General features: G+C 31.1%; 1 protein-coding gene, 1 long non-coding RNA gene and 4 other non-coding genes across 8 annotated transcripts; 5 read left to right on the forward strand and 1 right to left on the reverse strand.

The window, feature by feature from the left end:
- Positions 1 to 6,427: 6,427 nt before the first annotated feature.
- LOC116429228 (uncharacterized) lies at positions 6,428 to 8,172 on the reverse strand. The gene is made up of 3 exons (XR_004235449.2): positions 7,870 to 8,172; positions 6,787 to 7,017; positions 6,428 to 6,705 (listed from the first exon to the last, which is right to left on the reverse strand). It is a non-coding gene; the product is annotated as an uncharacterized LOC116429228 (long non-coding RNA).
- Positions 8,061 to 19,570, forward strand: LOC116429229 (uncharacterized). 3 transcript variants are annotated; one of them, XM_076365316.1, is made up of 4 exons: positions 8,061 to 8,213; positions 8,831 to 9,142; positions 9,206 to 9,303; positions 18,848 to 19,570. In XM_076365316.1, the coding sequence occupies exons 1-3, from the start codon at positions 8,183 to 8,185 to the stop codon at positions 9,235 to 9,237; spliced, it is 375 nt and encodes a 124-aa protein (XP_076221431.1). In that variant the 5' UTR covers positions 8,061 to 8,182; the 3' UTR covers positions 9,238 to 9,303; positions 18,848 to 19,570. The 3 variants fall into 3 exon arrangements, with proteins under 3 accessions (XP_076221431.1, XP_076221430.1, XP_076221432.1); XM_076365315.1 differs by lacking the exon at positions 18,848 to 19,570 and adding an exon at positions 9,669 to 9,895; XM_076365317.1 differs by lacking the exon at positions 18,848 to 19,570 and adding an exon at positions 9,669 to 9,895 and having other exon boundaries at positions 8,082 to 8,213; positions 8,817 to 9,142.
- LOC116429414 (U1 spliceosomal RNA) lies at positions 10,797 to 10,958 on the forward strand. The gene has a single exon (XR_004235491.1). It is a non-coding gene; the product is annotated as a U1 spliceosomal RNA (small nuclear RNA).
- LOC116429416 (U1 spliceosomal RNA) lies at positions 12,489 to 12,650 on the forward strand. Its single transcript, XR_004235493.1, has one exon. It is a non-coding gene; the product is annotated as a U1 spliceosomal RNA (small nuclear RNA).
- On the forward strand, positions 15,169 to 15,330 carry LOC116429415 (U1 spliceosomal RNA). The gene has a single exon (XR_004235492.1). It is a non-coding gene; the product is annotated as a U1 spliceosomal RNA (small nuclear RNA).
- On the forward strand, positions 17,973 to 18,134 carry LOC116429417 (U1 spliceosomal RNA). Its single transcript, XR_004235494.1, has one exon. It is a non-coding gene; the product is annotated as a U1 spliceosomal RNA (small nuclear RNA).
- Positions 19,571 to 23,585: the final 4,015 nt, after the last annotated feature.

Genomic DNA, 23,585 nt, shown 5'->3' on the forward strand with positions numbered 1-23,585 from the left:
GCATCCTTTCCTATAATTTCTTGTCATCTTTAAAGAACTGGTATTCCAAATATGCTGAACTTTCTCTATACCTATCTATAAAATGTTTTTAACTATTTCATAAAAAATTGAATATGTTATTAAAGAGTGGGTACTTGTAAATTGATGAGTCATATGCATTAATATTTACACATACGATGTCTTTGCAATAAATTATTCATTTATATTATCAGTAGAAATGAAAGCTATGGTTAGATGTACATAGATTACGTGAATTGGACCGTTCCTGGCTCCACATAATATGTCATACGTCATATTATAATACACAGCACGTGCCATAATCTTTTATTAGACACACGACACGCATACGTATCTTTTATTTGACACACGGCTCGTACACGTGCTTTTGAAATGCACTCTAATCGAAATCGTTACAACTGGAACCCTTCGTTGTACTCAGAATGTATAAAATTTTACGTGCCGTTGAGTAAATGAAAAATGCACTCTTTCACGAGTATTTGTGTAAGAAATGTTTATGTCACAAATATTTGTATCATAAATATTTTACAGAAGATATATATCTATATGTTTCTTCTTCTATTCTTGGTATTTTCAATAAAACTGAAATATAATACTAATAACAACATCAATTAAAAGGAATAATTCTAAATTATAGACGTTATTTTCTAATAATATTGTATAATTTCTGAGATCAGTGATAATGTGAATTCTTTGTACTTTATTTCGATATATAAGTTGAACAATAAACAATGATAAGTATGTTTAAATCTTTTAAAGCATTTTTTTTTGTTAAAATGCTGTTTTTAAAAATAAATACTTAAAATTTCTCAAGACTTATGGGCCATTATTAAGAATTGAGCATAATATTTTTTAACAAAATTTCCTAATTCTTCCTAAAGAAATTTTTACATAAAAATTATACTTCTGTATTCAAGTGATCACTATTATCCGTCTTTTTATTTTAAATGATATCTATCTATATCTAATTATTTAAAACAAATTTCGATTTATCATATTTTCAATACTCGACTATGGTCCTTATTTGCTGTAATGTTTTGACACGAGTAAGATCCTTCTTTAGTGTGATCGATCCTTCACATATCGATCGTATCCCCTTAAAATTGTCGTTTTTCCCTGAGAAAGTTAACCAGCGAAAACGTGCTCAGCCTCAAGTGCTCGTTCCCGTTGCAACTCCAACATCTGCAAGCTCGGACACTGTTATCGTTTTGTGTGCTTGACCACCTTCACTTTCACTGGTCCCTGGGGTATTATCGCTGTGTAAAAACGTCTCACCTTTTGATCTATTTCCGACCGTTTCTTCAATATAAAGTGTTAATATGTAGAGAAAGATTTCAGATATAAATCTGATAAAGATGTTATTTTATTTGCGTAAAACTAAAATGAATTCACTATGTATAAAATAAAATAACAAATGTTAATAAACATTCAGTTTGTTTGAAAATATTACCAACTTTTATTAACAGTCTAAAATTTATGTTACAAGCGGAATTCTTGAGTTTTGTATAATAATAATATTTTATATAATAATATACAATAATGTCAAATATTTTCTTGAGAACTGTATCTCACATAAGTTTCATGAAAATCTTATTATATAAATATAATAAAAACATAAGTACAAAACCCACACGCGTATCAAAATTAAAATATCCCAGCGAAGCGACAGACTAGGCCTAAGTTTATACTTCGTCAAAATATTATTGTAAGGTTATTGTTAATATTCGCACCTTTATGTAAATAACTGTATTATGTTTTCAAATGAAAACCTTTCCAAAACAGAGTTAATCTCCAAAGTGATCAATAATATTGTGTAAACGATCTTCTTCCCTGTATCTTCCGGATAGAAAAAAGGTTTATTAAATACCGTGTAATCGATTTTCACATAAATGTTTAAAAGAGTACGTTTTGTTTGGTTAAAGTAGACGAACCTCTTTTCACTTGATGTTCTTTTAAAGAGATTTTCTTGAGTCCTTTCTAAGCTGCTGTGTACACCGGTTGAAGGGTGAGTGTACTTTCACTCTCTTCAAGTGAAGTTACACGTAGAGGCACTTAAAGATGAATGGGCAAGAGCGGTTGTGACACCTATGCACACATACGAGCGCTCGTACACCTACACCTATACATGTATCGTTCATTCATTCATATGTGTCCTCTTGTACAAACTCCTGGCATATACGTGTGCAGTATGCACGTACACACACACATGCGTGCTGACACGTGGTGATAGCTGAAGATGCACGCTCCCAGAAACCGTTCTATAGAAACGCAGGATACGCCTGCGTTCATCAACTATTATTATTGACACGAGGACAGATCTAAAGACCAATGTAGGGTGTCACGTGCCTGTAATCGGCGTGCATGCGTGCATCTATCGATTGATTTTCATGATTGCATTTGGCTTCTTGTTGGATATCAAGTTTCAGTTTCAGGTTCATTAGATTGACAATTTTCCTGACTCTGTTCACCAGTTAACTGCGTTCGACGAATATACACGTCATCTTAAAACTGTAAATGGTGCCAACTTTATCAACGATGGGTGATTTATGTTTTTAGACAAGAAGTGCATTTGGCCTGCATTTGACCGGTATACACTTCATTATTTGATTTTATTGCGCGCGCTATAAGAGATTTTCGAAACTAAATTCCGCACTTAACGAGTTAATTGTTGAAGTAATTATCAGAGCTAATCCAGCCATTTGTTTAAGAAAGTTTCTAATGAATTGATGGTAACATTCGGTTATTTAAAAAGTCTTCTCGTTATTTTTAGTGTGACGTTAGTATATAAGTAAGTACTAAAAATAAGGGAATGAAGATACTGATAAGTACATTGCAAGAAGTTGATGTTCAAAATTGACAATATACGGTGTAAAGAACTCAGATTTTATAAACTGAAAATCTGTAGTTTATGTACAGGATGAAAAATGGTTGTGGAAGATATTTATCTGGGTTAGCTCTGATAATTATTTCAATAATTGACAGGGTTAGGAAAATTCTCACTGAAATTGTAAATATGACAAGAAGGAACGCACCAAAAATGTTTAATAACTAATAGAGTCATCTGTCAATTCTCTCATTTTTGAGCAATTTTGCATTTTATTTGAGGCGTATTAAAGATACTTACCTTTTTTTACAGTTTTCTCTATTCATAGATAACTAGGTTTTTCATTTCTAGCAGAAATACTCATTCCGAATTTGTAGAATTTCTATGTAGAAAATTTTATATTTTCGGGAAGCTAAAGTCGTAAATGTCAATTACATTTTAGACAGCACGTTTGAGATTTTATTGTGACAAAAATACTTTAATCCAAAATCGTTGATTTTATGATTAAAATATGAACTGAAATGTTAGTTTGACTTTCATATGTGATATTATCTGACGTTACAGTTATATATGAGTTACTCTTTGCTTTTATTTATAAAGTCGTAATAATATAAAAATGCACTTGCTAATAAGTAATGTTAAACATCTAGTAACATATCCCTTATTCGCCCAGTCATTGGCAAAGTTTAAAATATGAACCACATTTACAAATATCATATTTTCTACCCATATTTTTATATAATTCATGTAAACTGATTCTCCGTATCTCATTATTCTCTTGCAAAGTGAAAAGTATACATTTCTTGAATTTCATTCAAATTATTTTCCATACAAGTATTAAAAGAACATTCATTATAAATAATATCACTGCCTAATTACCATGTATTGTAACTTTTAATTAAGTGAACATACGTTTAATTGTATATATATAGTAATGAAATGATTATGTAGATAAATTATATTAAATTATTTTATTTTCGAATACATTTGATAGAATTTTCATAGTTTATTTATTATATCAATAAAACAATAAATTATTTTTAATATACGAACAATTTTAACTGTTTCACTTTCCTAAACCTCTTCGTTCTTCAAAGCATATTTTTAACTAGTTTCCATTTTACTTTGAAATATTGTGTTTTCTATTGAATTCTTTGTGCTGAATTTAACGAGAACCCAACAATGCACATGTATGTGTGTGTACGTTTCAAATGTGTAAATCTTTAATCGACCTGAAAATTGGAATTTCTGTGGTTGCTTCAAAGAGGTATGAAATTCTTTTTTTACAATTGACAAAAAGTAAATTTACAAACGCGTCGCGTTTCATACGTTAATTCAGCATTAACTTAGATATAACCTTATCGCGACACAAAGTGTATTACATTTTACTTTTCAGAGTAACTTTCAAAGAATTATAACTTTTGACATAAAGTCTATAAAAAAAGGTAAAAGAATAATTTCATTTCTACCATTTACCGTCTCGCAAAAATCACAATACAATATTTTAAATATCCATTGAGTTAAATAATTATGTCATACTATAAAACAATACAACGAAGTTGTTCTAACAATATTATTTGCCAGTGAATGTCACACGATATTATACACTTAATAACAATTGATTTGATTCTGCTGCAAATCAAACATTGGCTTCAAATAGGGCAATATGATTCATATAATGAAACCATAAATATTTTTAGCAAATAGAATGGTAAGGGAAGTTCATTGAGCATAAAAATTTAGCTCACCATTTCCAAAGCATCGAAACAAACTGCGAGTCCAATGCTCGAGGTGTAATCAAGTCTAGATGGCTCGTACTGATTGACAATTTTCCATGGCCTCTTCACCCTCCGGTACCCTTTCCTACGATCACCACACCTCACACTATCCATCACTTCAATACCCTTTTGAAATCACGTTTCGTTTCTGTTGCAAATAAAGCCGCATTCATACTAATCATTATAGTCGCAATAAAATGATTACTTAAACAAATCCGAATGAAATCAACTTACTGTTGCGTACCAAGAACGAACAGATAAAAATACTCTGCATTTTTGTTACATAAATTTTCAACATTAGAAATTTTGTTGCACAACTACAGCAGGAAATTAATTCTAACACGCCTGATTCTGATATTCTTCGATAGAACTCAAAAACCAAAATAATTCACAATGATTTAGATTATACGTAGCGAGAATACTATTCGCAAACATTATCTTTTTGTGCTATATTGAAAAAGTTACTTTAACATTCAACGTATTTTTAACATTAACGCGCACATAACATTGATAAAGGACGAACGTGATAGCTCAAAAGCTAGTTTTCTAAGAATCCTTTACAATAACTTTTGGAGAAATTGAATATATTTCAAAGTAGAGATTGCAAATTATTTCTATTGCACGTGGTGGAAGATATACTTTTTAATTTGATGAATTTCAATCGAAAGCAGGGAATGTATACAAGGAAGTAGAATTTAATTAAAAGATGCATTTATAAGATAACAGTGAACGATATTGCATTTGAGCCTACCACGATCGGTATCACGTTCCGTGTAATGAACTTGCTGAAAATGAAAATGTAAGACAGGACAGAATAGCAGGGTCTGGAAGCGGCTTAATAGAGTCAAGTGCCGGACGAGAAAGAACGAATAAGAAAAAAAGACAAGCTGTGTCATCTGAAAATTGGAATATTCGTTCGCTCGATGGCAAGCCCCGCTTACTATTCGTTTAGAGATTGGTGTACAATTGAACATACCGTACTTTGGGATCTTTCGGATTAAATATGACGAAATTAACAATGATGTATACTCTCATTTGACTTATTGAAAGTGAGCGCTTGTTTAAATTGTTATAGAAATTATTAAAACCACGAATTATTAGTTATTTCTGCACTCAGAATATTTTTCAATAAATGTTTCCTTCTGAGACCAAAATATTATATTATAACTGTCGCTACGTCGTTATTATTAAAGTTTTAACATGACACACCTCGTACAGCATGGATCAGCAATTATTGTCGCTTTAATTGTTTCAAAAGCTACGTTGATTAGAACAATATGCCCTTTTTTGTGAATAGTCACTTGGGAAACTTGGAAATTATTTTGCTTTTAATAACATTGAATATATCTTTCTCCTAGCCGTTAATGCATGACACAAACGTATTAACACAAAAACAAATGATCTATAGAAACAAAACAATTACATTAGTATCACTATTAAAATAAGATTTATTCATTATCAAAAGTTGTATTGTTAAAATTGTAAAAGTATTTTTTAAAATATTTTTTTTGTAATAAATTCTTTACTTTTTCCTTCCAATCGATTCCATTTACAATAAAAATTGTTTTATCCTTTAATGATTCTTTTAAACCTCATTTATTTAAAGAATATTCATTTAATTATTACAATTTACGAATTAATCCAGGAACTGGCAACGGATAACTCACTGATAGAGATAGGTTCGATAAAAACAAAGGAATAGTAGTTTGGTTTTTATAACGAACAATTTTCATTTCTTCGGACTATCGTTTCTTCGCTATTGACGAATCTCTTTGAGGATCGACAAATGTAAATACGTAGTCTTTTTACAGCCCTCCAAAGTTTGCCGCCCTAAACACAGTAAGCTCTTGAGCTACAATAGCATTGAACAATGGACGCTCGGATTAAGATGTAAATTAGTTCATAAGTCACAACATTATGCAATTGTCAGCTGCCGTGAAATACCCATTGTTATGCCAATAAACTTGAAAGATTCAAGCGACGAGTTACGAATCGAAATGGCTTTCCAGCTTATCAATATTTCTGGCCGTGGTATTATTGAAAAATATTGTTCGAGTCTTGAATTGTTTCCAATTGAAATTGTTTCTGTAAGAATTGTAGTTTTAGTAGAATAAAAAATATGATGATAATATTTATATTATTCCTTTAGGAATTTTATTAAATTACTTTTCATTTGAGGTTGATACATATCATCGAATATCATTTTCATTATATGCGAGTTAAACATTACATGTTCCCCCTGTGTGCATTCCCTGCATAAATCAGTTGTGTCCATCAGAAAACGTTGAATAAAATTGAATTGATTTTATAAAATTTTAAAAATATTAAACCTTAAAAGTGCTTGAATATTAATTTCCTATATTGTGAAGAGAACGTAAATTTTATTTTATCGTAAATCTGAAAGATTAAACGTTTGTTAAAAATGTTACGTTAAATGTTTTGCGATAAATGTCTATTAACATGTTCGTTACGTTTATAAATGACCAATTTCTAATGAATAATATTTAATAATTTTTGTATTTACCCGTATTAAATTTTCACTAATCTTTAATTACACATATATATGACATTTTAACTTAGGGAAATAGTTTTAATGTAAATAAAGTTTCCAATATTATAATAAATACTAATATTGTAAAATTGCATGACAATATATGTTTCTTGTTCTGAATAGATTATTATTTTCTTACTATATAAATTCTTTTTATTCCTTTCATAGATCATGGCTTTCAATAAAAAACATGACTTATTATAATTATAATTATATAACATAAAATATTTATAGAATAACAAGCTCAATGTGTTATTACACAATGTTTGAAATTCATAAATTTATAAATAAACATTTTAATAGTGCAGTTGTTATTTCAAGAAAACGATGGTTTAATCGTACATAGTTGTGTACAATGATTAAACAACGTAATAGTACTTAGTAGATCATTGAAGTTAATCAATATCAGTTAGAGGGAAATACTGTTTTCTTACTTGCTACACAAGTATATGTATGTCATTGTAACATTGATACGCACACATTTTACTTATACTACATGAATGCCATAGGTCACTAGGTCGATGTTTTTGATTTCTAATAAAACAGTGACGTACTCGCGTATCACTTTTCTTTCCGTAAGCATGTAATATCTACATTTATATTTAACATTGAAGTTATCATATTAAATACATTATATACATACCTTGTAATAAAGATTACATTTTATAACATTAATATTTCACACACTCGTTACTTACGTTTCCAACACATTCACTGTGCATCAAGTTGTTAAACAATTTAAAGTAATCTATATATTATAATGTATATAATATCGATACATTTATGTGCAGTTTTGTTTCAGCAAATTCTTCAGATTATACTAGAGACATTAGTATCTAAAAATGAATTTATAAGCTTGATCAGTGAGACAGCACTGTATCACTGGAAATATATCGATGCGCAGTCTTTGAATAGCGTTAGTTTGAGTCGGTAGCGGCAGTGAGTTCATCCAATAATCGATTTTGTGCCTTCGTTCTTTTAGTTCCAACGTTTTCTGTTCCGCTTCTAGCAATGCAACTATTTTACACGACGTGTATCATTTGTATGTTCACAGAACTATATAACTATATTTTAGACTTTTGCTCTATTCGAGGCGTGAATCTGATACAAAAGTGATTTTGATATTCTTTAGAAAATCCAATGAATTTTTAGAGAAAAATGTTGTATTTTATGAAGTACAGCGAATAATAATATTACGTTTAATTATCGGAAATACTTTAAACGTTTTAAATACTTATCGACATTTTACGTAACGATCAGAGCGAATTTTTAATTTTATTTAAAAGGCAATTACAGTTGCATTTTCCGTTTTGCCGTACCATGATTAAATATATTATAATTAATTAAATACTTATTGGAATATTCAACTTTAAACAGCATTCATTTTAATCTATAAAGTTCGTCATGTTCTCTGCTTAAAGATAATAATAATATAAATAATTAATCCAGAAAAATCCAAATTTTATTTTTCAAAAATCTACATGTTAAGTTCATATTTTTTTCCATCGGTTAATTCTATTTTCATTTACAGATTAAAGAAAGTTACCGCAAATTTCCATGTCCATTAGCATTCTGTATATAGCACATGTGTAACAATAACAAATTTTGTACGTAGATGTATTACAACATTTTTACGCAAATGTAGTATTCTTTATTTAGTATTTATAGCTGGCATGGCACGTAGTGGCAATTCCACTGAAAATGAAGTTGCCTGTGACTGTCAACATTGTGACGAGGAGGCAAAAGACGAAATACAGGAAAAAGACGAAGAAGCAACGACACCGGCGTTGTACAAAGAAGATAGTGACGGTGATGGCAATCGAATTATTTGCGCCCGAGATCGTGATTTCAATGACCGAACATTTCCGAGTGTTTGTCACATGTTGTGCTACAATCGCTGTTTAATATTGCGACGCTCGACTGTTATAGAAAACAGTACGAAGAGAAACGTTGTGACCGCGTATAGAAACAGTGAGTATTCACGGTAAACTTTTACTTTCTCTTATTTAATTAGCTTGCTTCATTGTATTTTAGATTATTACAAATTACGCGACGGTGCTTGTTGAGAAATACTTTCCAGCCTACGTATACCCGCAATTATAGTGAACCGTAGCGAAGAAAATTGCATTGAGGTTAGTTCATTTTTTTCTTATATCGACGTGTATATTTTGAGGATCATACAATCGGCTTATATATTTTTATAATAAAGACAAATTATTATGGATTCGTATTATTACCATTCATAAGTCAGATTTCTGTATTGAACATTAAATTATAAAAGTGATTACCATGAGAGCTTCGTGCGTGATGTTTAAGAACATAAATTAATGTTTGGCTTACGAATGAAAGTAATTTTACAATGTAACATCATGTATCATGCATGGTCATATGGTTCATGTGTCGATTCAGTCGATATGTTAATATTTAATGTTTGGCTGATTTTACATTTATTGCATGAAAATAAAAATTTGTATAATTGTTTTATTATCGTCAACAGGTGATGCGTATATGTGATATGTTAAATCTTGGTAAATGCGAAGTTTCGGATCGGAATGTTAAGATGATTAAAGGACTCTGTCTTTTCTAATAAAAAAAAGGAAACAAAATTATAATGTCATATTATAAGGAAAATAATTTGTGTAGCTTTATTTATTTAATAACTTTCTATGTAATTTAAAATTATAAAAGCAGCATTAAACGTTCTTTTAATAAAAGGAAATATACTTAAAATAGTTGATCTCAATTTTTTATTTTCTCCTCAAAACATTATCGGACTAATAATAAATGTAATAAAATGTTAACTTTCCTCGTATTTATTACATGCACGTATAAAATATTTGTTATTAAATGTATATAACTTACACGATTATATTATTTATCTATTATAAATTATTAACATGAAAGTATTGAACAAATTCCATCAAATTATACGTATTTGACAATATCATTCCGACGATTTCGTAAACATTTTGTTAACTTAATAAAAAATTCGGTAATGACTACAACTAAAATAAATATGTAAAGGTACAAGTACGGTACATACATGTACACCAGAAAGTTTAAAACCACTTTTTCAAAAATATACTTAATTTATTACGGTAGCACGTTTTATAAAGATAAATACATAATATTCATTATCCATTTCCTTTTAATGATGCTCCTACACATCTACATTAAACCCTGTTTTCATTGTATGTAAATTAAATTTGACTTACTTTCACTTAAAACAAAAGTTAAACAACTAAAGGATATTACTATTTACGAAAATACAAAACAATAATAAAGGCAATTGGGGAAGCTTATATCATATTTTTGGGAAAGAAATCATAGGACAAGGGGTTAATTTCAATATATCGACTATGCTCGAATCTTAAGAAGTGTACAACTATGTTGCTTCATTTTTCTGAACACATAAGTCTGTACAAATTTTTCAGTGGTCGGAAACTTTCCACTGGCAGCTACACATCCATGTCTATGGGGTTGAAGGGTAACTTGTTACGTGGAGTTAACCGTTGTCGGTTTAGTTCAGAAACTCGTCGCTATGTTGCGTGCTGACGGATTCCTTTTCTCGCTTCTGAAATTAGTATCCCGATGTAAGAAGTACTGTGGCGACGGGGTTGAAAGCATACTTACCTGGCGTAGAGGTTACCGTGATCACGAAGGCGGTTCCTCCAGGGTGAGGCTCTTCCATTGCACTACGGTTGAGCTGACCCCTGCGAATATCCCTAATGTGGATATCTCGGACGTACAATTTTTGTTAGTCGGGACTGCGTTCGCGCTCTCCCGGATAATTAAATTGAAAAAATAATTACATTATTGAAACAGGCTGTTGTGTTTTTTAAATTTAGAAGCATTTCTTGATCTTTGTGCAAAGTAAGTCTGTTTATAAATATTGAATTTTATTTGGAAATCAATTTTCTTTTGAATAAAAAAGTTATATGTAGTTTTATAAATATTGGTTTATTGAACATAATCGTTGAAGTAGACATTTTTCTTTGCTGTAAAAGTGAGTTACTGGCTATAGAACATATCGAAAATTGAATATTTTATGATATAAAATAATGTGGTGACGAACAGCAATATATTACACAATTTTAAATTACACAATATTAATTTAACATTATTATACAATATGAAATCCTCTACAGATAAGTGTTGTTAGATTCTAGCATACTTTGATGAATACAATATCGGTTTCGAATTTTCAATATTTTAGACGCTTCCTAGATTATATTATAAATTTTTTAGAATTTCTTCCCCATGTCTTTCTGATTCATCCTTACAATATTAGTTCGAAATTTTCGAATTTTAAACGTTTCCGAAAATTACATTATAAATTTTCAACAATCCGTCTTCGTGTCTTTCTGATTCATCCTACCAATGGTACCTAGCCATGCCTCTACGTACATTCTTCTTCTATTTTTGGAGACGGTACTCGTATTACACTATTATCTAACCTCTGATGTTACTAAATATTTCAATGCAATATAAATTTTCTTATTGTAATTGTTTTCAAGCAATTTGGAAGCTCCGGTCATCGGTGACCACCGCGGCAGTCAACGGGTTAACAGTGGAATTTAGTTTACAAAATGACATTTGACGATTAAAATGATACTCTGTAATGTTTATAAGGAATTTGTAGGAATTTTAGAATTAATTCATCTTGAGCAATTGGTTTAACACGTTTTCGACCAGCGTTTGTTTCAGTAGCAATCGTAAAATAGTAAAATAAAAACATTACAACTTTCGTAGATATTTAAAATTTAATGCTGCAAATAGCGTTCCAATTGTTCTATCATCTCAAAGTTTCATGAAAATGTGACTTACGCTAATTGACACTAATTGACCTTTTTGTATACAAGCAGAAGTGTATTGCCATTGTAACGTTCATAAGAATCCATGTAGTGCTCCTGTTAACCTTTGCACTCCGTTGGCTCTGCTATAGAGCCATAATGTGCATTACGGTTCTGATGATCAATTATCAATTGTAAAATACTTCTCTTTTTACTCGAATAACGCAAATTGACAAAAGAAATTAAGAGACGTGGAATCCATGAATATTTATTATTTTTTCTTTTTCGTATAGAAATAACTTAGGTTCTTCCAATTATATGAAATCTAGTTAAGAGTAAAACGATTATATTTATTCCATAAATTTTTATTTAATTCAGCACCTGGATGTATCGTGATATGCGAGCTACAAATATGAACAGTAGTACTCAAAATTGCCGGCAGGGTGCGTCGCCGATGAAGGAATTTCTCGCTTTCAAAAGTGTGCTGTCTAGAAGTCAAGTTACGCCTCGAAGCGGCGGAAAGCATACTTACCTGGCGTAGAGGTTACCGTGATCACGAAGGCGGTTCCTCCAGGGTGAGGCTCTTCCATTGCACCAAGGCTGAGCTGACCCCTGCGAATATCCCTAATGTGGATATCTCGGACGTACAATTTTTGATAGTCGGGACTGCGTTCGCGCTATCCCGGATAAATTAATTAAAAAAGTAAATACCTTTGTTTTAACTTTTTGAACTTTGTAGGCTTCAGTATTGCACCAGTTTATAATATTAACACGTTATGCCATGAAGGGGATTCATCGGTGACTCCCCAACTAAATCGAATAACTACAGTTCACTCAATTAAATGATTATTTGAAAACATTTTTCTATATTATAAATTATGTTACCGAATATAGTGATATTCGGCTAGATGAACGTGCAATAATAATAATGCAATTCAATCAAATGATTTAACCCTTTGCAGTCGAAGATACTTTGAAATGTACGAAACTTTCAATAGAAGCTAAATTATCTACCAATTGCATAATCAGTAGAAAAAAAAGAAACTTCACGCTGGTGGTCTCTTGTCGTTTGAATAATTCAATCATTCGTTTGCGATTTACTCTTCTTAATGTGAACATTTCATCTCGACGAAATGTCGACATTCGTCCGCAAAGGGTAAACATTATATTTTTTCATTTTGTGTATTTTCGTCTAAGAAATCATACGGCGTTCAACGTGTTAAATATTTTAATGGATCTTAAAGAAACTACCCTGAAATTATTAGATTCTCCACACATCCAAATTTTGGACTGAGGAGGAAAATAAAAGATCGAAGAAATCTTATGACAGTTCTCATTTTCGTTGGGAATACTATAAAAATTAGTTGCAGTTGAAATAGAAAGTTGTATTTTTAATATTTGGAAACTTTGCTTGGTTTTATAGAAATAGTTATGTTTATTAATATTTATGAGATTTTATTTGGAATTCAATTCTTATTTACTGATAATTGATTAGAAACGTGAAATATTTTTAGTTCGTACAAATTTGTCTTTACTATTCGAAACTATTCAAAAGGTGAATATTATAAGTAAAATAGAGGACAAACATCATCGTTACATACTTTTAAGAATAGAAGTTACTTTACAGCTTATTATTGTGAAATTTCAGTATTGATATTTATATTACTGATGATTAAATGTTCAAACATTGTTCATAGTAACTCATAAGTTATAAATGAAAAGATATGACGCTACTTTTATATATTTATTTATTATAAAAATTTATTTTTTCATACAACTTAGGAGAATTATAATTAATACATGAAAGATTTCTCTATTTTCTAGTACAGTTTAATTTCTAAAACTTTTTAAGTTTTTATGGATAAATTGAAAATATATACCTAAATAAATACATACGTGAACATGTTTAAAATAAATAGATAATAATGAATAATTATTTGGTACTATGGTTTGTTACACTATTATATAGTTATTTACTCTATTGAACATTTCACTTCGATATTACATATTTTATATATTATATTTTATATCTTGTATTTTATATCTTATATTTTATATCTTATATTAGTAAATAAAAACAACAATATTAAGTACACAAAAAATACTCATTCGTAACACAAACATTAGTTCTTTTCCAACAATTCAATGTTATTAAATGAAGGTTATTGCATTCTAAGAAAACAGATCGAAAAATTCTTTTCCTTTATAGGTTTCTATATTTTGAAATTTAGACACGTTGCCTTGTGTAGTTTGCTTATCAGGATAATAGTGCTGTATAATTATGATGCCACGTATGCAAATGAAACGATTAAATATTAGATTTGTATCTTGTTTGTGAATCTTCGTATGTAAACACGTCAATATGCCTAACAATGATTTCCTATTCTAATGATCTCCTTAATGTTAATTCATGTAATCGCAATGCTATGCCCTGCAGTTGTACCAGTTGTACCATCAATGTTGACTTATCTTAATATAGTACAGAACAGCCTCTCTCTTTTAGTCAAATTAGTACGAAGACAAAAGTGTTTAAACAAAGAAAGTATTTGATAATAGAACAATAACAGTCCTCAAATGAAATTTTATTTATATAAAATAATATAACAGAAATAATAAATAACTGTTTTAATATTTTAAATTAGATTTTGCTAAAACTGTTGAAAAATTTACAGATAATCATTAAAATAAGATATTATTACTGTAAAACCTTAGTAATGTTATTTTCACTCGTAACGAAAAGTCCTCATCTCTTTCTAATTTTGTTTAATTAAAATTATGTTAAATATATTACACAGTCTTCTCATAAAATATGGACAATAAATCGTTAATTCTATTTTTCTTTATAATTACCTTCGTAATCAACATGGTTGAAACTTAATACAATAAGTTTTTCCCGATAAGTAATCGTACGGTCCATCACTTGTCTGCTTCGTTACATTTTTCAAATTTCTAGTCTGCTATACCTTCCGTACGATGTTTCAGTCTAAATTTTAAGTTATGATTCCATTGTATAATTACAGCTTCACGAATTTCGAATAACAATTAAACCTTCAGATAAAATTTACCTGATATAACTAACTGAATTTGGTCTGTGCCGAAGATAGTTCCTAAACTCGCCGCTACACAGCGCTGATGAACAACTAGTTTCTCGCTGCAGGAATTGTACGCTGTACGTTTAAATAAGAGTGGGGAAGAGCAGAAAGCATACTTACCTGGCGTAGAGGTTACCGTGATCACGAAGGCGGTTCCTCCAGGGCGAGGCTCTTCCATTGCACTACGGTTGAGATGACCCCTGCGAATATCCCTAATGTGGATATCTCGGACGTACAATTTTTGTTAGTCGGGACTGCGTTCGCGCTATCCCGGAGTAAACTAATGTACAAAAATAAATTTTTCTTCTAAAAGAGGCTTCTTTTATAACTGCTGTAGGCCCCAGTGATATTTTGTACTCAAAGTGGTGAATAAAATTAAGTAATCAGTTCACTTAACTTTTATATGCCCAGGCTTGGAAGTTTAATGTCATTGTAACTTGAAGGTTACAAAATATATTCGTTTGATGAAATTACTGAAACTATTGAATATGTTGTTAATTCATATTCATATGTGGATATCTATTAATTTTGTATTGCATAGATTTTGTTATAGTCATGAACAAAAATTCGGCCTGTAGAGGGTTAAAATAAATCATGTTCTCTTAACACGTTGAGTGCTGCACGATTTAGCTGAGAAAAATGTGCAAAATGTGATAATAAATGTAGCATCAACTTATGTAATTGAATTACGTTATTATTATTACATGTTTATCTTGTCGAATATCGCTGCATTGGCTAGCATTATTTATAATATAGAAAATTTTTCAAATCGTAGTTTAATTGAATGAATTATACTAATTCGATTTGGTGAGGTCACCGGTGATCTCCATGGCACCCAACGTGTTGATTGTAGTTTACTGCGTTAATTTGGAGAATTTTAAATATTCTTTTATATGCTGGGACGTATACATTTTATATTAACATTAACACGTCCGACATTTAATGTGTAATATATCTAGAATTTCCGATTAAAAATATTAACTGTTGAGTGGCATTCTAATTTCAATAAATGGAACTTAGTTGCATTGTAATAAAAATCAAACTGATTGTAAAGAACACATTTTTATCACATTTGTAAACTTGTGTTCACATTGTATGTATATGAATGCATATAGTCAAAGATTTAGTAAAATTTATGTTTAACGTAACCATTCAGTATAATTATTGAGCACGTGCCATTAAATTTGAATTGAAGTAAATAGTAATATGTATTATATTAACAATCTGTTGGATAAACAAAATTGATACATCGAAAGTTTAAAAATAAAATATACAAGTTTGTACTGCATAAAGGACTAGCTATGGAAAGTCGTTGGAATTTGTTTTGCAAAGTAGAGTATTTTAGAAGCAACAGTAAAATCAATTCGATAAGAATAAATCATAATTTTATCATCGTAGCTTTCATAGTTACATGCTTATTTTCCCACTGCACTATATAATTCAAATTTACTCTCCTCAAAGACTGTCATCTCGACTTATATGATTACCTGAACATACGCAGAGATTAAAATAGTGGTATGAAAATATATCCACATTTTGAAGACATGAAAATTATTCAAATATTCTGGGACACTCAATCTATCGAATCTAAAACGTCAGTCTGTACGTAATTGCATTTTAACTATTGATTTGAAAGATATTAAGAATCAATACACTGATATTATTTATTAAGTCTAATATATTTTACTTCAAATTTTCATTTACAGTATAAACGTAATCCACGAATTTCGAAACTATAAATATACAGTATTAATATTTTTCGTAACTTTCGAGAAATTTTGACAATTATCATTCGCGAAAAAATTGTTTGCCACGTTACGACGACAATAAGATGTAAAAATAAATAATACGTGTAATTTTTCGTATTTTACAAAACGTGTATATAGTTTGATCCACGTGTTTCCTTCATTGAAAGACTGACACAATAAATAATACCAGGAATCGATTACCTCTCTATGAGTCTACAATTACACGAAGTTTGATAAACTTCTGTTGGAAGGATTGTATGTTCCACGTGAATCGACGACGAATCGTCGGAATTTTTTGGATTTTTGTATAGAATGATGATTAGAAGGTTGCGGAACTATTAGAGGCGTAGCAAAAGCGACAGTCTCTAGTTAAACAATACGAGAAGCGCGTGTATGGTCCGTTTAAGCATCCGTGTGAGAGGCTGTCGGTCGTTTCCGTATGTCAGGCGCTGGAGACGTGTTAGAAGTTAACAGGCCAGGTGGGCTGGCTTAGTGATAGTTGATGCAAGTGCAGGCTAGCCAGCAGGACGAAGGAAAGGAATTAAACAGACAGAGAGTCCTCGCAAATTGAGTTGAACGGGTCTGGAATTTAAACATTCAAATTAACCTATTTAGCAAGTCAAAAAGGTTAATGTGTGCTCGTCGGTTTTCATGCTCTCAGATTTCTAATATTCAATCGATATTGCTGCATCTTTTCTGAACATTCACTTTTTCTTCTTCACGGACATTTACATTCTTAACACATTTCATGGTTATAGAAACAGGCTGGGAAGTTTGTCGTAGCTTATTAACCCTTTGAACTCTGTAGGCTCCAATATTGCACCAGTTATAATATTAAACATTTGACTGAATCTTAAAGAAATTACCCTAAAATTATTAGATTCTCGGCACATCCAGATTTTGTACTAAGAAGGAAAATAAAAGATCGAAGAAATGTTATATTTTTTCGTATTCATCACCAGGACCAAAAATGTCTTGGAGTTGCTGGTAGATTGGAAAATCAGGTGGAGTGCTAAGGGTTAAGGGTAACTGTACCATAAACTTACCCCTATATTAAGGGTAAATGGTTCATAAAGTTACCGTTAGAGTGCGTCAACGATGAAGATCTTTCCCGCAGTCAAAATTGTGTAGTGCAGTCCTCAAATACTGTTGAGGAGGGGAGGAAAGCATACTTACCTGGCGTAGAGGTTACCGTGATCACGAAGGCGGTTCCTCCGGGATGAGGCTCTTCCATTGCACTACGGTTGAGCTGACCCCTGCGAATATCCCTAATGTGGATATCTCGGACGTACAATTTTTGTTAGTCGGGACTGCGTTCGCGCTCTCCCGGATAATTAAATTGAAAAAATAAACACCTTGTTGAAACAGGCTGCTGTGTTTTTTAAATTTAGAAGCATTTCTTGATCTTTGTGGAAAGTAAATTTGTGTATAAGTATTGAATTTTATTTGGAAATCAATTTTCTTTTGAACAAAAAAGTTATATGTAGTTTTATAAATATTGGTTTATTGAACATAATCGTTGAAGTATTTTTCTTTGCTGTAAAAGTGAGTTACTGGCTATAGAACAATTCGAAAATTAAATATTTTATGATATGAAGTAAATGTGGTGCGAACAGCAGTATATTACACAATATTAATTTAACATTATTATACAATATTAAATCCTCTACAGATAAGTGTTGTTAGATTCTAGCATACTTTGATGAATACAATATCGGTTCCGAATTTTCAATATTTTAGACGCTTCCTAGATTACATTATAAATTTTTTAGAATTTCTTCCCCATGTCTTTCTGATTCATCCTTACAATATTAGTTCGAAATTTTCGGATTTTAGACGTTTCCGAAAATTACATTATAAATTTTCAAGAATCCGTCTTCATGTCTTTCTGATTCATCATACCATTTGTAAAAATTAAGAATCGTAAACTTAGAAATTAATTTTTTAAAGAGAAATATGTCAGCTCTGATGTATCTCAAGATTCTGTCTGAAGACCAATGCTTGTTGACCTATATATTACTAACCTATACATTTCTGTTACAGGATTATCCACTTAACTTGGAATCCTTGCATGTGAGAACGAGCGCGAATGGCATCATCGCGGTATAAATGGATTCTAATACATTCATCGTTCTCGAGATTTTTCACATTTCCTGAGTCCCGGAGGCGGATCTCGTCGAAACTGAACATACAATTTTTTACTTCTGATCTGGAACGTTTTATTATCTGATTGCTGGCACATTTGGAGTCTTTTCCGTCATTAACCCTTTGCACTCGGAAGTATTTCGTCAGAAATATTTAACATTTTCTAACTAGACACAGACGATATTTTTCGAAATTAACTCAAAGAACAATCGCAGGTGAATTGAGAAACAAAGCTTTTTTATCCCAATATTTTACACACCGATGCATTATATACAGTTCAATATTGAATATCAAATTTCACAGTTTTACTACATGAAATCAAGTGGTGACTGAGAGCCACCTCTCGAGTGCGAAGAGTTAAAAGAATTTCCAGTTTGCGGTGTGCAACGAATTGAGCATTATCAGAATGAAATTTTATTCAAATAATTATTCAGACAAAGCTTTCGTTTTATTTCGTACTTCCTTTTTTACTTTATCTTAAATATCACTTACGTATTAATGTACTTGAAAAATAGATTTTAATATTTTGTGTTCCATTCAAGATTTAAACATTTAATATTTGAACTCAGCAAGAATATGGAAATGCTTCTTCTCTATAAATAATTTAAGAATAACTTTCTTTAAAAAATAACACAGTGTATTATTATGTCTCTTTATATGTAAATAAATCTATTTATTATCTTCATTGATGTAACTATTCGTTTTTTGCATATTACATGAAAGTGTTCAGCTCTGATCTGATCAGTAACCGATTTTAATATTGCTCGATAACCGAAACCTGAGCATGGTCAAATTTGATAATGTAAGGGTATCTACCTGCGTACACGTGTAGCTCCAAGATACTGTATCTTCTGCGAACACCTTCTACTAATGATAATTAAATTTTGGTACAACAGATAACCTTACTATATAAATATCATATAGAATGGAAAAACTTTTTGTATAAAAACAAGTTTAACCCTTAAGGAATCACAAATAAACGTAACGTAAGAGATCGGTAGTGTCTAAAGAATCCATATATGAGTAATAATTCAAACAAACGGTGTTTATTATTGTTTCCATTTACCTCATTAATTTATTTTAAATATTTAATAGATAGTAGTGTTTTCAATGGTTTATGCGTACCAGTAAATGGTTTTTGAGCAAACGTAAATGTCAAAATAGATCCAATGGACGCTTTTAATCTTTCAAGCGTTAAAAATGTCACATATCTAATAATAATACGTACTAGAACAGTCTCGAATAATTTTATTTAAAATTGACTAATAAACTTTGTCTCTGAAACTCGGTGAATTTCACAGAATTAACGTTACACGTTACATGTAGTATCACTATACGCGTCACAGTGTTGCTGATCACGTTTATCCTCGCCGACACGGACTCCGATTTAAATAGATATTTCTGTGCGTATAAACGATTGGAAAATACATCATAATATTGACAGGCCAGGACGTAAATTACTATTTCAAAATAACGATGAAATACCGCAATTTCGTTTATGCATTCAAAAATGTTTGGGAGCGAACCGAGCTCCCTTTGACTGGATATTAGACTAAATAAAACTGGGGACAATCGAAACTCTGCTCAGCGCAGTCATTCTTTTGATCTTTTTTCCACGTTTACCAAGAATTTCAATGCGCAGTTAATATAAATTTCTAACGTTGAAATTTAATAATTGTAATGCATACAAATATCTGTGGGTTAAAATTCGATTTCCAGCCTGGACAATTTAAGCTATTTTTTATACATAGACAATTTTGAAAAATGTTTTAAATAAGAGTTACTCAGTCCAGTAAAAGCTATTAAACGAGGTATAATTTACCTGTCATTTCACTTAAAATATTGAAACTATTATTGATTTCTCTTTGAGCGTGATTCAATTTTTTCGATACGATGAAGCTTAAAGGAGAAATCATTTCGATACCATAATGCATTCCTAAATACCACTGGTTTGAACATAATCTGGAGATATTTAATAATTTGGATGATAATCTTCGTGATGGTGCATCAATTTTTTAACGAAGTACACCTGAGCAGATATAATGAATTTATAAATCTCTAAAATAATCTGAATTGCTGAAACATATAACCCATATATCCATTTTTTATCTCGATCGACGATCAAATACCATTTAAACAGTTTCGAAATTGGTAAAATGGTAACATGCATTGTCTAATTTTCATACGAACGATAGCATATCTCAATTTCTTATTCGATCTGAATAAGATTTCAAAGATCACGCATGAAGGTGATCTACTTGACACAGAACAGTTTGTACGGTAAATTAATATCGACTTCATTACATGAAGGGTGTATCGTGCAGATGTCTGTTAGCGGAGCTGCACATAACCGTACCGATAAATATGTAAATGTCTTCAAAGGGGATGTCATCGATCGTTTCATAAAGGAGAAATAAAAGTGGGTAAAACAGGATTCAATAAAATCCGTACTTCTGAATCGCATGGAGGTCTGGCGCAGGTAGATTCGAGTAGCAGTTACAAATTTCCATAGTTGATCGGAGCCTTTGAAGAATAAAGAATGAGACGATATCCGTCTCGTAGGGGCGGACGAGTATCGCTAGAAGGTATAACGGAAGGTACGCGTACGCTTATGTATTTACTCACGTGTCTTCCATACTTCCCGATCGTTTGTAGCAATATAAACAGTAATGTCTTCGAATGTTTAAATACTTTGTCTCCCGTATTGTATTTCATATTAACCCTTTGCACTGGGGAGGTGACTCTCAGTCACCACTTGGTTCGATGCAGTAAAATTATAAAGCTTGATGTTTAACACTAAACTTTGTATTTCACTATGTGAAATATCAAAGTAAAACAGTTTTCACCTTTAATTTATCGATTAAATTATTTACATTAGTCGCAACAAGCATCGTCTATATTTTATCAAAGAGCGTTGAATATTCCTAGTGAAAAACTTTCGAGTGCAAAGGGTTAACCCTTAACCTGTTAACATTTGTCCTCAAATATTACTTGTTGTGCAGAAAATTCTACATACATACATAATGTAATTTATAATAAAATAAGTAATAAAAATGTTTTATAAACTATAATATTAAAACTTCTGTGCGATTAAAAGAAATCTGAAATAACAAAAATAAAATCGGATTTCAATGGAAACGTGATAAGGATCAAAGGAATTACGAAGAAAATTCTATCCAATAACCGAGCTTTAAATAAAAAAAATAACCTGTTATATATTACGCACGTGGAACGAAAAACATTTGTTCTCTAAATTACAACTGTTCCTATTTGTTACAGAAGCTAGCAATATCCGTTACACATAACGGATATAATTCTCTAGCTACTAGAAGTAAACAATAACAGTAGTACCATTTGCATGGTTCACACGTTTCTTCAATAATTTACATGTTGATTTATGGGACTCGTGTTTACAGAATAAACGAAAATTTATTTTCTTTGTAAACTTTCAATCACTAATGGTGTACAAATGCTTTTTCGAAATGTCTTTTGAATATTTGTCAAATTATGTGTTATTGGTACTATCAAAGAATCATTTCTCTTTAAGTTTCATTTTGTTGCAAAACTATTTGCAAAATAGTATATGTAGATTCTATCGATGATCAACTAGAATAATGTAGCAGGTATAATAGTATTTAGAAAAATCGATTGTCCATTATACTATAAAGAATATTAATGGAGTTTCACAATTGTTGTAGTGATAACGTAATAAGTAACCAGTCAATTGCGTTCGACGAGTATTCGCGTCATCTTAAAGCTTTAAATGATACTACTTCTTTCAATGATGAATTATTTATTTCTTCAGATAAACATGCAATTCTTTGTTTTGCTTTAGTTTTTAATTAAAACATACCCTAGCTGCATTCGTCCTGCGTTTCACGAGTACACCGTTCATTTTTCCATTTTACTGCGCGCAAAACGAAAGATTTTTTAAACGAAATTCCACAGTTAACAGATTAATAAAATATCGCAACTATAAAGATTGCTACTGAAACAGACGCTGGTCGCAAACGTGTTAAACCAATTGCTCAAGATGAATTAATTCTAAAATTCCTACAAACCCCTTACAAACATTACGGAGTATCATTGAAATCGGTTGGGATCGGAACTTTTGCCACTGTCTTCGATAGACAAATACTTAAAAGAAGTTAGTTCGTTCGCACGTACGGCAGAATGACATCTCCCCGTCGTATTCTTCTGTAGGATTTGAGCAAATGCGACCAGTACTAAACTTAGCTGGCTTCACTTATTCTTCCTTACGCGACTCACGCGTCGCATTTTCACGTCCTCTTAAGGGGTGAGCAGCCATTTGTCTGGCTTGTCCGCAGACTAACTAAGAGCGCACAGAAACTCTCGAGTGGAATCGTTTCTAACTGATGTCGAATGATCATTCAAGCGTTTTCCCCTACTCATTGTTCTGATAACACCTCTACCGCAACTGTCATCAGTTTGCTCTCGCACTGCAATGACGGGATTGCGAGAGACAAACAATTTGTATTCGAGTTTCCGTCGTAAACTAAATTCATATACATCAATTTTTGCTCATTATTCAGGGGACGAATTATAATTAATATAACAGATATAAAGCGTTGCCAGTGAATTTGCATCGTATTTTTATTGACAGTAGTATATAGTA

Source organism: Nomia melanderi, chromosome 3 (assembly GCF_051020985.1).
Source record: "Nomia melanderi isolate GNS246 chromosome 3, iyNomMela1, whole genome shotgun sequence".
NCBI classification, from domain to species: domain Eukaryota; kingdom Metazoa; phylum Arthropoda; class Insecta; order Hymenoptera; family Halictidae; genus Nomia; species Nomia melanderi.

What these genes read in the sequence shown, in the direction of transcription:
- LOC116429229 (XM_076365316.1), top strand. Translation starts at nt 8,183, where the DNA reads ATGCAACTATTTTACACGACGTGTATCATTT. An exon ending in TTACACGACGTGTATCATTT is followed by an intron (nt 8,214 to 8,830) that starts GTATGTTCACAG and finishes TTCTTTATTTAG; the next exon opens with TATTTATAGCTGGCATGGCA. An exon ending in TGTGACCGCGTATAGAAACA is followed by an intron (nt 9,143 to 9,205) that starts GTGAGTATTCAC and finishes ATTGTATTTTAG; the next exon opens with ATTATTACAAATTACGCGAC.